At 42.1% G+C, this 15,820-nt stretch overlaps 1 protein-coding gene across 6 annotated transcripts in view; it reads right to left on the minus strand.

The window, feature by feature from the left end:
- Nucleotides 1–15,820, minus strand: part of EML6 (EMAP like 6) — a 215,953-nt gene that overhangs the window by 126,237 nt on the left and 73,896 nt on the right. For all 6 annotated transcript variants that reach the window (XM_074988499.1, XM_074988501.1, XM_074988500.1 and 3 more), the window contains exon 7: nt 3,692–3,893. In XM_074988499.1, the coding sequence (XP_074844600.1) occupies nt 3,692–3,893 (202 nt within the window). The remainder of the gene's footprint in view (nt 1–3,691; nt 3,894–15,820) is intronic.

Genomic DNA, 15,820 nt, shown 5'->3' on the forward strand with positions numbered 1-15,820 from the left:
GATAAGCAGATACTTGCTTAGCAATACTAATAATGCAGACCTCAAAGGAGAGACTTTAGATTAAATACTAGGGCTACACCTACACTAGCATTCCTCTTTCAAAAGAGGCATGCAAATGAGGGGAATGAAAAATGCAAATGAGGAACAGATTTACATATCCGACACCTCATTTGTATATTCTTCTTTCAAAAGAAGAAAAGCAGTGTGGACGCGGCTCTGTCAAAAGAAATCCCCATGTTCGAAAGAACCCTTCTTCCATTTTTTTTTTTTTTTAGGAAGAAGGGGTCTTTCGAAGATGGGGTTTACTTTCGAAAGAGCTGCATCTACACTTCTTTTCTTCTTTCGAAAGAAGCTCTTTCGAAGGAATATGCAAATGAGGTGCCAAATATGTAAATCTGCATCTCATTTGCATTTTCAAGTTGCCTCATTTACGTGCCTCCTTCAAAACAGGAATGCAAGTGTAGACACAACCTGGTTGTCTGCTATGAGACTCTGGAGGAAACACTGGTCACACTTGTGCACTTCAATAGGATAGGTACACAGACTCTACTACAATGCCACGTAAAGTACTTCAGCTATACTTCTACTTCCTTACCACAGTAGCCTACTGGTGACTTATCAGGGGTGGATGGAGAGTCCAGCACAGAAATGTAAAATACATGGTCCTTGGACTTTAAATAAATAATATTTTTGGAAGACAAGTCTGAAAAAAAGCCATTTGATTCTCCAGAATAAATTATACTACTTCAGACAGAGCTGCAAGGACCTGGAGACCATAGAGGCCCGCTGGGGGTGTCTAGAGCAGCCCCACTCTCCAGCCGGCTGCCGCCACGGAGGACTGCTTCTTTCAGAAGAAGTGGTCTGGGAACATCTACACATGCCTTCTTCCAGAGGATTCTTCCAGAAGAAGGCCCTCTTCCTGATTCTGAAGCGGAGTACAGAATCCAGAAGAGGGAGCACCTTCTTCTGAATTTCTTCTGGAAGAGCACCTTGCATGTGTAGATGCTCCTTAGATCTTCTGGAAGAAGGCACTGTTCTTCCAGAAGATCTTGCCCGTGTAGAAACAGTCAGAGAATTTAGCAAGAAACACAGACCATATAAGAGAGCTCTTCAGCGAAATAATAGTCACTCAGTACTTACACGGTGAAAAAAATGACATTCTGCATGCACTACAAAGGAAAATATAGGTCCATTGAACAATTCTAATACATAATTTTGTGTCATGCTTTCATTAAAATTCAGCTGGGCCTGTTTCAATTTTTTTTCATGATCTTGTTGTAAAGTCAGTGTTGAGGGAGGAAAATCTATTAGGAGGATCAAGGATAGAACTTAAAGAAAGGAATTTGGGACAACAGTTGTAGATAGTGTGTTTGAGGATTTTAGAGGTCAAGCAAGATTGGGCACCAGTTTCAGTATGAGATGGATTTCTTTAAACTGGGGGGGACCAAAGTATGCTTTGAGAGAAAACCTAATGAGAGACTGTGGAGAAAAGTCAGGAGTGATGGTGGGTACACTTGGAGCAAGACAGATAAGGAAAAGAAGAAGGCTTCTCTGGACGTACCCTACACTACCTTTTATTGTATTCTTTGTGCCAATGGGTGCAACTCAGGCCATGGAGCCTTCCTATTACAGTATCGGAGGGGTAGCCGTGTTAGTCTGGATCTGTAACAGCAACGAAGGGTCCTGTGGCACCTTATAGACTAACAGAAAAGTTTTGAGCATGAGCTTTCATGAGCACAGACTCACTTCATCAGATGCACAGAGTCTGTGCTCACGAAAGCTCATGTTCAAAACTTTTCTGTTAGTCTGTAAGGTGCCACAGGACCCTTCATTCCTATTACTGGGGTGAGAGAGGGGTTGGAAAAAGAGAGTGGGCAAGAAATCTCAGTTGTCAGTGACAGTGAAAAGCTGGAGGGTGCACTACGAGATGGGGCAGTGAGTGAAAAAAGAATTGGAAGATTACCTCAGATCCTATGAATTTTTTTCTTTGAATGGAGAATAGCTCAGTCAAGATATATTTAGGAGCTGCATTTGGTTTAATAAAAATATTTCAGATAATATATGGGTTTCTTCCTGAACATAATTAATACAAATCAAAACAAAATTAAGAGATGGTGATCTACTTGGTAACAAACATTTGAGTTTTCCTCTTTAGTACAGTTAACAGTACAGGTTGAACTTCTCTAATCCGGGTCCTCTCACCCAGCAAACTCTGCAATCCAGTACGATTTTAGTTAGCTGGACAACTACTTTTCATGCTTGTGGCCAAGTTTCCTGTGGTTCCATAAAGTTTGTTTACAGCCACCAGTCCCAGCTCTCAGTGTTCTGTGCTGTTATTTAGCTGTAATTTACTCAAAAATATCTTCTACGAGCCCAGTGCGCAGTGGAAGTGTTGATAATGTGCTAGAAAATATTGACCTCCTGTCGACCAGCACATTCTCTCACCCAGCACCAGTCAGGTCCAGAAGGTGCCGGACTAGAGATGTTCAACCTTTAGTTAGTCCTTCAGCTTGCATTACTATTTCCATCATGGCTTTAAAGTATATGTTTCTTGTCTGTGGAAAATTTCAGCTTGAGACAGACATCTGCCATGAAAAATTTCAGCCTGAATTGTTCATGTTTAGCAAAGTTAGGAACAGTTAATATATAATGGTCTTGTAAGGGAAAGTGTCAGGTAGCCTGCATCTCCTACACACAATGGTTTACTCAGAACTTAGGGGTTTTTATATATCGTTTATATACATCGTTTTATATATTGTTTATATACATCGTTTATAACCAGAACATAAACTTACCAGACTTTGGAGTATGTGAAATATATATATAATGGTCTTGTAAGGGAAAGTGTCAGGTAGCCTGCATCTCCTACACACAATGGTTTACGCAGAACTTAGGGGTTTTTATATATCGTTTATATACATCGTTTTATATATCATTTATATACATCGTTTACATATATATATTATTATTATATATATATATTTCACATACTCCAAAGTCTGGTAAGTTTATGTTCTGGTTATAAACGATGTACCTGCACACTAGATACAGGGTTTTGCAGCACGACATACAGCAAAAACCAAAGCACCTTAGGTGATGTTTATTCTGTATGTTTTCCCAATAACTCATTACTTTTTTAAAAATTATATGAAAAATGTGAGTATTCTAAGAATCAAGTAACAAATATGAGTAAATGCACTCATGCTCTCAAATATACAGCTGTAGCTCTGAAGGATAATGTATGATTGCCAATTGTGGTGAACAGTAAAGAGAAATTGGACCTCATCAATTATTTTGGGAAATGGAAGCCAGGTTGTGTAATATGCTCATGAACACAAGAAGAAAAGGTGATAATATCAGTGATTAAATAAGTTAGATTTATCTTAACCATCAGCAGAAATGAATATCAGCTTTTGTTAAGCATACATTTTATAGGCAGCTTCTGATGGGTTTTACATGATTTATGTGAGCACTAGGGCTGATTCAAAGGTGTGACTATGAGGAAATAATTAGGAAAAAGTACCATTTCACTTAACTTAAAGACTTTATAAATTCTTGGGAAAGTGTTGCAATTCTTTACTCATCATTTACTCTATTTTTAAAGCAATGACATATGTTTAAAAAATGGTTAAAAAATCTTAAAAGTATACGACTAATTGACTATATCGCAGTAAATGAGCTCTAGCCTTACCGTACAGATCGATCATCACTGCCTGTGACAGCTAAAGGCTTCTTTGGATGGACTGCCAGGGCCCAGAGCTCCCCTTCACAATGACCTTGCATTATCAGCATTGGTTTGTCTCTTTCTCTCACTATCACCTCAAATATTTCACTGTCTTGTGTCCCTGCTAGAAGTCTGTCTCCTTTCCAACAAACACTTCGGATGGACAAACCTGACAAAGACAAAGCAGTTTTAGGTCACCAGTAACAATGACACAAAGTTATATCCAAATAATACAGAATAGAAACTTTAAAGATTCATTTATAACCAGCATATTTTGAACTTACACATTATCTTTAGTCCAAAGACTCAAGGCACTTTGTAGCTCATCTGGCTATAAAACTAAATAAAAACTTGTAATCGCATTTCGATGTGGCTCTGGGAGATGCAGGGGAAATCATGAGAAATGCTGAACGCTCAGAACTCCTAATGCCATTTGGTGGGAGTTGAGTGTGCTCAGCCTCTTACAGAATCAGTCTCTCAGACTTTGTCTATAATGGGAAAAATTACATACAAAAAAATCCAACTTTATTTAATACAAGCTCACCTGTGTCAAAACTTATGGAAAATTTAGATTAAACTAGGCTCCTGTGTTTGGAACTCTTTTTACCATCATTTTCATTAGATTTCCTTTTTTTGTAGGCTTACCTAAAATAGTGATAATGGTTTCCATAACCACAGCTTTGTCTACACCATGACTCCCAAGGCTTCTAACAAAACAAAGCAGCAGAAATGTAGCCCTTTAAAGACTAACAAAATGATTTATTCAATGATGAGCTTTCATGGGACAGACCTACTTCTTCAGATCCAGATCTCAGGGATTCTGTTTTTAAATGTCAGTAAATTTCTCCACATTTTCAGACTTGCCCAAGTAACTTAGTAAGTAAGTGCCATTTTTAAAAGTGACAGTCACTTGGAAGCCTAAGTCTCACTGACTCCTAAGTATCTATGCACCTACTGAAAATAGGACTTAGGATCGTTAGACTTAAGCATTTTTGAAAACTTTACACTACAATTCCAGGTGAATAGTGTCCTTACCCAGCAAGTTTTAGTCCTGAATATTGTTCAGAGCACAGAAGTAAATGAGGACAGACACACATCTCCTAGAACTGGAAGTGCCCTTGTGAGATCATCTAGTCCAGTCCCCTGCCCTCTTGGGGGACCAAGCACCATCTCTGACATCTATTTGCCCCAATCCCTAAATGGCCTCCCCAAGGATTAAACTCACAACCCTGGGTTTAGCAAGCCAATGCTCAAACCATGAGCTATCCCTCCAAGATGAATGTGATGTGGCAGGCGATGTTATTAAATTTAGTATCAGAAAAGAGTGCTATCGACCTCCATTTTGCTACTGCAAGCATTTAAGAGGGTCCATTGTAGGGTTTATAGGGCTCTTGCCATACAGCTTATAATTCAGGCTAGACACTCCACTGCCTAGGATGTAGCTCACTTTGCTGAATTATCTTATTTTCTATTGTGAAGAGGACACAGGTACCAAAGAGAAACCTAAGTCTGCAAAGAGTTTAGATCTCTGAGTTTCCAATAGAACCAAGGTCCACTGCAAAATCCCATCTTTATTTCTAGATGCTGGCCTTTTTCTATCCAGAGTGGACACCCACCACAAGTTGTGACAAATTAACATTCATATGATTCTTAATATTAAAATATCTAAATGTTACTCCTATCTAGCCTCTGTCACTCTGAGACTGTGAGGTTTTCTTATTTTATTTTATTTTTTGCCTTCCTAAGAGGTTTCAACCAATATGACTTCTATGAGAAAAATTCTTTTCTGACTCCTAAAATGAGATAGTCTGACCCACAGCATCCTACCACCACAGGTCCTATATTGTATAACTACAGAGGTGATGGGTTGAAAGTTTCAGCTTACATGGGAAGAGCAGGTCAAGCAACACTGGGCAAAGGTTTTAAATTAATGATTGTGGGAAGCAAGGAACTAATCAGTGCTTCTTTAGCTGTCTGGCCAACTGGCAGAGGAGCATGTAGGGAGAGGTGAGGCTACACTCCACTTTCTTTCTATCTAATGATATCATGTGCCTGACAGATCCAGTCGAGCCTCCCATCCATTCATTGAGGCGGGTAGCATTATAGATAAGTTAATGTTTACTGGACTTTCAGTTTGGATTTTTCTCATGTTGCCCAATCTGAAAAGCCCTGAAATCAACTTTTTGATCCTGCCTTATATATAACGTAGAGACTCTGGTCTCAGTTTTGCAAACCTAAACTTTTACATCAGTGGCCCAGTTCTACACATGGACATTCCAAGAGCCATTAAGGCACGGCCATTTTAGCACAATAAATACCAATTTGAAAAACTAAATATGGGATTGGCTGTCAATACAGACATCTAAATTTGAAGATTAGGCCTGTCTACCTCAATATCTCCTACAAGAGAAGAAAACCTATTGCCATATATTTCGAAAAGAAACTGCAAGTGGTAAAATTCTTCAGAGGCTCTGCTGACTTTTCCTTTTAGCTAATCTAGTTGGGATAGAACACTTTAAAAGAATACAGTAAAAACTTGGCATTATTTTCTGTTTGATTGCCTGCTTTTGTAACTCATCAAAACATCAATAACTACTTTAGTGGGATAAAATAGAGAAAGAGATGAATGAAAAATCAAATTGTCATGTTAAAATCCATGACAAAGTCAATGGTAAGTACAGATTTATACTAAAAGAATATCTGAATAAAATGTAGTTGAATATTTGTAGAAAAAGGCTTTTTAAAGACATTCCCAATATGAATAAAATATATGTAGTTAGCATTTTGTGCTGTCCCCTTGAAAAGGATAAAAGAATGTTCAGTCGTCTCTCCAGCATCCCCCCGCAAAAAAAACTGAAGATAGCTGTACCTTTTTGTGAGTTATCTAAGGTAGGATTCAAGCTTTAGTCTTAACAACAGCCTCCTCCTGAAAGATACCTAAATCAGTATAAAGAATGTAGTTCTAATATACCTTTCAAATCCTCAGTAACAGCAGTAAAGCATCAGTGTGTAGATAATCTTATGACAGCTATACTAAACCACTTTTAAATTTATTGAGCATAATCATTTCTAGTATAAATGTGAAGGAAACTGTATTCTTCATCAGATGTTCTACGATTTAGATTTAAGTGTAGATGTTGCGCTAGTGATCAAATTGTGTATAGGGGCTGTGACAGACTGAGAATTTCCTGCAATATCTGGAAAGAACTTTTACTGAATTAAGTTGTACCTTACTGTATTAGGGACAATACGTTTGGGGTAGGATTGAAAGGACTGACCCTACTGAGCTTTTCAGAAGAGTGGTTGCTTTTTCTGAGCTGAAGCTGTGATGAACTGGTGACCACAAATGAATTGCCTTGGATGAGGCACTGATGGACTGCTGCTATTAGAATGCATGTTAGGGTTGGGGTCGACTCTAGAAAACTTATTAGCATGCACATAGGTTCTTCTATAATTTTTAATAAGTTTTCTCTATCACGCTTTCTACCTTGAGAATAAAGTAGGTTTGCATAGGAAGTGCCGTTTGGTAACATATCTGCAACAACTGCACCTGTTAGCCTCTGAAAAGAAAGCAAGCAAGTGTCCTACTATCTGTCTGTGCTGGACAGTGATGCCAGGGAACTGTGTGACCTGGAAATACCATGGTCAGAAGGGAGAGGGCCTTGTGTCTCCACCCAAGAAAAGCGACACTGGAAAGCTAATAGTCTGAGATTGGGTATCTTAGCTGGATCACTGAGAGGAAATACAGTTGCAGTTGCCTTGAACTTTGACAGTGGCACTTCCACCATAGAAGAGTTTTGGTGTGCTGCAGGAAGGGGAGAGCTGATCAGTTAGTGTATGTAAGAAAATACCAGAACAATTTTAAGTCCAGCAATGGACTGCATCTGCAAACTACATGAGAAATAAACAAAGGGGAAAGAAAGAAATTGGCACTACACACATACAGGAGGGCCTCGCCATTTGCAGATTCGCGATTCAGTTTCACTTATTTGCGGTTTGCAGTGGTGTGCTTCAACGCTCCCTGCTGTGCTGCACCACACTGCACCATCCCGAACACATGATTCAGCATGCTCACACTTTCTCAGAGCTCCCTCACAACCACATTAAGGCCACTGAAGCAAGGCTGTCTGAGTTAAGTGTCTTAATTATGGCACCAGAAAGAAAAGCAAATGATGCAGACAGTGGTTAAGAAGGGAAAAAGGTGATCGATCACATTAAGACAGAATATCGAATTACTGGATAAGCTGTCAAGTGGTCACACTGCAGCCTGGGTTGCAAGACTGTATGGCATTAATGAGTCTACTGTATATTATACTGTACATTATATTTTTAAAAAGGAGTAAAACATAAGGGACAGCATTGCTGCAATGCTGCCATAACAGGAAATTTTAAAGGATTTAAAGAGCAAGACTAAACAGCTTCCCATCACAATGTTCCTTTGCAAACTCACCCGTTATGCCTCTGCTCTCACAGGAACAATAAGATTTCCAGGTAGAGAGCTCAAAGAACTGTTTTGGGTGATTAAGGTTGAAATTGATTACATTATCTCTGTGTTCCAGTTTGGCTGTTAATACAATGCTTTTAAGTGAAACTTGCTTGTTGACAGTCAAACAGCAGGCAACAAAAGATTCTTTGCAGGCAATGTGTTGTTTCATGTCACAAACACCTCCTCCATCTTCCCCCATCTCATGGTTTTCACCAATCACAGTTTTCTCCGGAACATAACCCCCGCAAATATTGAGGCCTTCCTGTATTTTAAGGTAAGCACATATTTAAATGAACTGGGGGCACATAGAAGATAGCTAAAACCATCACAGAATTTTTGGGGTTCTGAAGAATCCCAAGACCTTGGCAGGAATATGGACTATTAGTTGAACTGTATGAGGCTGCTCAATCGCTTAAAGCACATGCTTTACTGGATCAGAGTTATTGTGCAGTATGAGAAAAGTGAAACAGACAAAGACACTGAGGTAAGGGGGCACAAGCCCTGAGGTAAGTGGGGAAGGAGGAGGGAACAATCAAGTGGGTTTCCTGGGTGAAGAGGAAAAAGTGGGCCAATCGGCCCCTTCTCTAAGATGCTTGTACACTAATGCCAGAAGCCTAGGGAACAAACAGGAAGAATTAGAGGCCATGGCACAGTCAAAGAAGTATGAGGTGATTGGAATAAGGGAGACTTGGTGGGACGATTCGCATAACTGGAGCACAGTCATGGAAGGTTATAAACTGATTAGGAAGGACAGACGGGAGAAAAGGAGGAGGAGTTGCACTCTATGTGAGGGAGCAGTATGATTGCTCAGAGCTCCAGTATGAGGAGGGAGAAAATCCAGTTGAGTGTCTTTGGGTTAAACTTAGAGGCGGAAGTAACAGAGGTGATGTTATAGTTGGTGTCTGCTATAGTCCTCCAGATCAGGTACATAAGATACATGAGGCTTTCTTAGGCACCCAAGTGAAGCTTCCAAAACACAGGCCCTGGTTCTCATGGGAGACTTTAATCATCCGGACTTTTGTTGGGAAACCAATACATCAGCACACAGACAATCCAGGAAGTTTTTGGAGAATGTTGGGGATAACTTCTTGGTACAAGTGCTGAAAGAACTGACCAGAGGCCGTGCGCAACTTGACCTGCTGCTCTCATACAGGGAAAAACTAGCAGAAGAAATAGAAGTGGGAGGAAACCTAGGCTGCAGCGACCATGAGATTGTAGATTTCAGGATCTGGACAAAAGGAAGAAAGGTGAGCAGTAACATACAGACCCTTGATTTCAGGAGAGCAGAATTCGACTCCCTGAGAGAATGGATAAGCAGGATTCCTTGGGAAATGAAGATAAAGGGGGAAAGAGTTGAAGAGAACTGGCAGTATATTAAAGAGGCTCTCTTACTGAAGGCACAGGAACAAACCATCCCGTTGCACAGTAAGAAATGAAAACATGGTAGGCAATCAGCTTGGCTTAACGGGGAATCCTTAGTCAGCTTCAACTCAAAAAGGATGCATACAAGAAATGGAAACGTGGACAGTTGACTAAGGAGGAGTATAAACATACGGCTGGAGAACGCTGGGCAGTAACCAAAAAAGCAAAAGCACAATTGGAACTGCAGCTGGCAAGAGATGTGAAGAGTAACCAGAAGGGTTTCTACAGGCATGTTAACAATAAACAGGTTATCAGAGAAGGTGTGGGGCTGTTACTGAATGAGGGAGGTAATGTAGTGACAGATGATGCAGGAAAAGCTGAAGTACTCAATGCTTTTTTTGCCTCAGTCTTCACGGACAAAGTCAACTTCCACATGATGGTCTTAGACAATGCAGTATGGGAAGGTGGAGGGCAGCCATCTGTGGGGAAGGAACAAGTTCTGAGCTATCTAGAAAAACTAGATATACACAAGTCCATGGGTCTGGATTTAATACACCCGAGGGTACCGAGGGAATTGGCAGAGGTCATTGCTGAACCTTTGGCCATTATCCTTGAAGACTCTTGGAGATCAGGGGAGATACCGGATGACTGGAAGAAGGCTAACGTAGTGCCCATCTTTAAAAAAGGAAAGAAGGATAATCCAGGGAACTATAGACCAGTCAGCCTTACCTCAGTCCCTGGGAAAATAATGGAGGGAATCCTCAAGGAATCCATTTTGGAGCACTTGGAAGAGGGGAAAGTGATCAAAAGTAGCCAACATGGATTCACCAGGGGCAAGTCCTGACCAATCTGATTAGCTTCTATGATGAGGTAACAAGCTCTGTGGACATGGGGAAGTCAGTGGATGTGATATACCTTGACTTCAGCAAAGCTTTTGATATGGTCTCCCACAACATTCTTGTCCATAAGTTAAGGAAATATGGATTGGATCCTTGGACTATAAGATAGATAGAAAGCTGGCTTGATGGTCAGGCCCAAAAGGTAGTGGTCAATGGCTCAATATCTGGATGGTGATCTGTTTCAAGCGGAGTGCCGCAAGGCTCGGTTCTGGGGCTGGTGTTATTCAACATCTTTATTAATGACCTGGATGAGGGACTGGATTGCACCCTCAGCAAGTTTGTGGATGACACAAAACTAGAGGGAGAGGTAGATATGTTGGAGGGTAGAGAGAGAATCCAGAGTGACCTGGACAAATTGGAGGACTGGGCCGAAAGAAATCTGATGCTGTTCAACAAGGAGAAGTGTAGAGTCCTGCACCTGGGGTGTAAGAATGTCAAGCATTGTTATAGGCTGGGGACCGACTAGCTCAGCAGCAGTATGATGGAAAGGGACCTAGGGGTTATTGTGGATGAAAGGCTGGATATGAGTAAACAGTGCGCCCTTGTAGCCAAGAAGGCTAACGGCATACTAGGGTGCATTAGGAGGAGCATTTCAAGCGGAGCTAGAGAAGTAGTTATTTCCCTCTATTCAGCACTGGTGAGGCCACATCTTGAATAGTGTGTCCAGTTTTGGGCCCTTCAGTATAAAAGGGATGTAGATTTGCTGGAGCAGGTTCAGTGGAGGGCAACAAAAATGAGTAAGGGGCTGGAGCACAAGACCTATGAGGATAGGCTGAGGGATTTGGGCTTGTTTAGTTTACAGAAGAGAAGACTTAGGGGTGATTAAAGAGCAGCCTTCAACTTCCTGAAGGGGAACTCTAAAGAGGAGGGTGAGAAACTGTTCTTAGTGGTGTCAGATGGCAGAACAAGGAGTAATGGTCTGAAGTTGAAGAGGGAGAGGTATAGGTTAGACATTAGGAAAAACTACTTCAGCAGGAGGGTGGTGAGGCATTGAAATGTGTTGCCTAGAGAGGCGGTGGCTTCTCCATCCCTTGAGGTTTTTAAGTCCCGACTGGACAAGGTCCTGGCTGGGATGACATAGTGGGGGTCGATCCTGCTTGAAGCAGGGGACTGGACTAGATGACTTCCTGAGGTCCCTTCCACCCCTATGATTCTGTGATTCTGTGAGGTCCAAAGTGCTTTCTGCAAAGGTCAGAATTCGAGTCCAATTAAATCTGTTGCTAGCAAATAAAATGAATCAGCAGTGGATCCAAAGTGGAACCAAAGAAGGGGATAGAGATGGAACAGTGACAAAGGAGACAAGTGAGTGAAGCATCCTACTAGAACAGCAGTTCCCAACCTTTTTTGAGACAGCGACCCATTTTGACAATTCAGTAAGACTTTGTGACCAAAGGCAATTCAAAACTGGTCGGGGGGGGAGGTTCTTCCCTGGGAAAATTGTTTTGATATGTCTTGATTCCACCCACCCCCGCCACCTGCAGGTTTAAACCTCTCACAGTTCCAAAATGACCCTCAGCTCCAGGCTTAAACCCCTTGCAGCCCCAAACTGCGCCCCCCGCCCTGGCTTAAACCCCTCACAGCTTCAAACTGTCCTACAACCTACCCCACACAAGCATCACTGCTGGTCCCCACTGCTCCTTCACCAGGCCACCGCTTCCTCCATTCAGTTCCCCACAGCCCTCCTACTCCCTTCCTCCAGCTGCAGCGGGGCAGTTCCCTGCTCTACTACACTGAAACGGGACTCAATACAATTGGTTTAACAGCCAGATCCTTCCTGCTGGCTGTTAAACCAATTAAATTGATTTCCATTTCAGCATGGCAAGGCAGGGACTAGGAGAGGAGGAGTGAGCAACACCAGCTAAAAATGTCTCCTTAAAGAACCACATGTGGCTTGGAGCTGCCCAGCTGGCAACCTTTAGAAGATCTAATGGCAATCCATGTTTGGGTCCCAACCCATAGGATGGGAATCCCTGCACTAGAAGCACACAGTGCAAAGAGAAAATGGAAAGGAGCACGTGAGAAGAAAGACAACAAAAGGGTAGGAACAGGGAGAGGTAAGACCACAGGTTGCTTGGATGTTATGATTCTCATACCCAAAATTTATATTTTAGGAGTCTATTATTCAAAAGCAAGTTCACAGACACAATTCTTCTTAGTCTAAATGATTATGCACGTGGACAGAGCCACTTTAAGTTTTTCAACACAAAGCACTTTCTTCCAATAGAACAGCTATAGTGTAATTCCACATTTACTGGCTTGTGTAGGTAAGCTTTCTAGCCTTTATCACTGCTATGTAAGTACACAGTGACAAAATGTGTTCTGGTTTTGGAAAAGTAAATTTAGACAATGAGTTGTTCAAATTCTATGTTTATATGAATCCCAAAAGCTCAGGATGGAAAGAATTAGATAAATGTTTCTAGTTTTATCTTCTTGCTACCTGGAAATCACTTAATTTGCTATTTACTAATAAAAATAATTGTGTTAACCTCATATTTATCTGGAAATTGAGTTCATTATTTGCTCTAAAAATGGAATTCTGTACTAATTAGTCTTGTAAGGAAACAGTAAGAATTAATATTGATAGTCTACATCCTTCTCATATTGCTGTTGCTATATAATTTTTTCTGAACTTAGCTGCTGTCCTCAAAGGGTCCCTTAACATTTAACAATGGGCACAGGTAGGAGAATCCAATAAGTATAATTTAATAGCAATCCTGTTAGTTTTCTTCCTTTTACCAAATGAAGCTAAACAGCTTATTCCTACATCAAACTGTATTCTTTAGACCACCTGCAGAAAGATAGCAAGATGGTCTTTGCAGGTTGTGCATTAGGAATACATGAACTTTATAAATAAATTATGGCTTCTTAACATTTATTATGTGGAAGCAATATTTTTCCTCTGAAAGTTCTCTTAATTCAGTAAGTTCAGAGATACAACAGGCACCTACCAGAAAGGTCCTGAGTAGCAAGCAGAACACAGGATAGAAATGTATTAATCCTGTCCTGGATTTTCCAAAATTTTAAATGTGCTTCAGAGGACTACTACAAGGGGAATCAAAGAGGTTGAATATTTATATACGTGCATTCCAATAGCCAGTAATGGTTTCTAATAAAGGTCATTTTTACTTTTATTAGGAAATGTCTGCTTCAGGGGTTGTTCCCAAACAGAATACAGTAATGCTTAGTTTTGGCATTTGTTAATTATTTCATTTTATTTTCCTGTCAGAGTTCAGCTTTGAATTCTCAGCATCAGATCTGTCAAATAAGTTGTCTATTTTTAACCCTACACAATTTTTTAGAAAGTGTATCTCGGAATTTGAGTGCTTCCACAATCGATCATAAGCTGATATAAATACTAATAGCTTCTATAAACTATTTCCATGGAAACAAACTCTAATCATTAAAATGCTGGCTGCCAAAATGCACGAAAAGAGAAGTTACTCACCTGTGTAGTAACGATGGTTCTTCGAGATGTGTCCCCGTGGGTGGTGGGTGCTCCACAGTAGGTGTTGGGCTCGCCCTGGCGCCGCAGATCGGAAAATTTTGAGCAGTCTCTGTCGGGTCACGCATGCGCTGATGCGCACTGGTCCTTCACGCGCCCACAGTCACATGCGCGATCCAGTCCCTGCCAGTTCCTTGACCAACCGCCCCGGATGCTTCTGAAAAACACGAAACAGAGCTCCGAAGCGGGGAGGAATGGGTGGGTAGTGGAGCACCCACGGGGAACACATCTCGAAGAACCATCATTAATTACATACGTGAGTAACTTCTCTTTCTTCTTCGAGTGGTCCCCGTGGGTGCTCCACAGTAGGTGACTACCCAGCAGTGACCCCAATTAAGGAGGTGGGTGTCCGCTTTATGTGCAGCTTGCCCTTGATAGGACTGCTGGCGATAGGCGTGTATCCTCATCGAACACCCGGTGCATGGCATAATGCTTGGCAAAGCTGTCGTAAGATGACCAAGTTGCCGCTCTGCAGATGTCTTTTAATGCGATTCCTTTGAAGAAGGCCATCGATGCTGCCATCGCTCTGGTGGAGTGAGCCCTGGGCGGAACTAGCAGAGGGGTCTTACTCAGCTCATAACACAGTCTTATGCAGGATACGATGTGATTTGAATTTCTTTGTGAAGCTGGCCTTCCCCTTTCGACCTGGATGCGAGAGACACCAGGAGTCTGTCCGTTTTCCGGAAGGGCTTAGTTCTGTCTACGTAAAAAGCCAACACCCTCCTTACATCTAGCAGGTGCAGCTGCATCTCTTTGCTGGAGTTGTGAGGCTTAGGATAAAATGAGGGTAATACTATTGGTTCGTTAATGTGGAACTCTGAGCAAACCTTTGGAACGAAGGCCGGGTGTAATTGTAAGATCACTGCTTCTTTTGAGAATACTGTGCAGGGTGGCATTGCCATTATTGCTGCGAGTTCGCTCACCCTGCAGGCTGACGTAATCGCAAGAAGGAAGGTTGTTTTCAGGGTAAGTAACCGGAGGGGTACCGTGGCCAATGGTTCAAAGGGTGGTCCCGACAGTGTGCAGAGGACCAAGTCCAAACTCCATGACGGTGATAGTGGTTTCCGAGGGGGGGTACAGGTTTGTCAGCCCCTTTAGGAACCGTGTGACCATAGGATGGGCGAATATGGTTGGCCCTTCCTCTTTGTGTTGAAACGCTGATATAGCTGCAACATGGACCTTTAGTGAGGATAGGGAGAGTCCGTCTTATTTTAGCTCCAGCAGGTATTCTAGAATTGCGGTTATAGGGACACCCTGAGGAGCCAACTGCTTGGAAGAGCACCAGGAGATGAATCGTTTCCACTTCTGCACGTAAGTCCTTCTGGTGGAAGTCCTTCGACTGGACTCCAAGACTTGTTTCACTCCCTCCGAACATGTGCTCTCTAAGGCGCTGAGCCATGGATTAGCCATGCCTGTAGGCAGAGTCCTTGAGGATGTGGGTGCACTATGGACCCCTGAGCCTGCGTGAGAAGGTCCAGCACTACCGGTAGGGGGAGTGGTGGGCGGCATGACGTGTGCAGAAGCAGAAGAAACCATTGCTGTTGGTCCCAGGTTGGGACTATAAGTATTATGCGTGCTCTCTCTCCTTTGGCTTTCTCTAGAACCTTGTGAATGAGTGTTGTGGGAGGGAACACATAGAGTAGAGGGCCCTTCCATGGCACCGTGAAGGCATCCCCCAAGGATCCCTGTCCTATGCCCGCTCTGGAGCAGTACTGAGGGCATTGCTTGTTGTTGTAAGTGGCAAACAGATCGATTTGGGGAACCCCCCATTTGTGAAATACTTGTCGGAGCAGATCGGCACGGATCTGCCACTTGTGCGTGAGCGCAAAGCGCCTGCTTAGCTGGTC

Source organism: Carettochelys insculpta, chromosome 3 (genome assembly GCF_033958435.1).
Source record: "Carettochelys insculpta isolate YL-2023 chromosome 3, ASM3395843v1, whole genome shotgun sequence".
In the NCBI taxonomy this organism is placed as follows: domain Eukaryota; kingdom Metazoa; phylum Chordata; order Testudines; family Carettochelyidae; genus Carettochelys; species Carettochelys insculpta.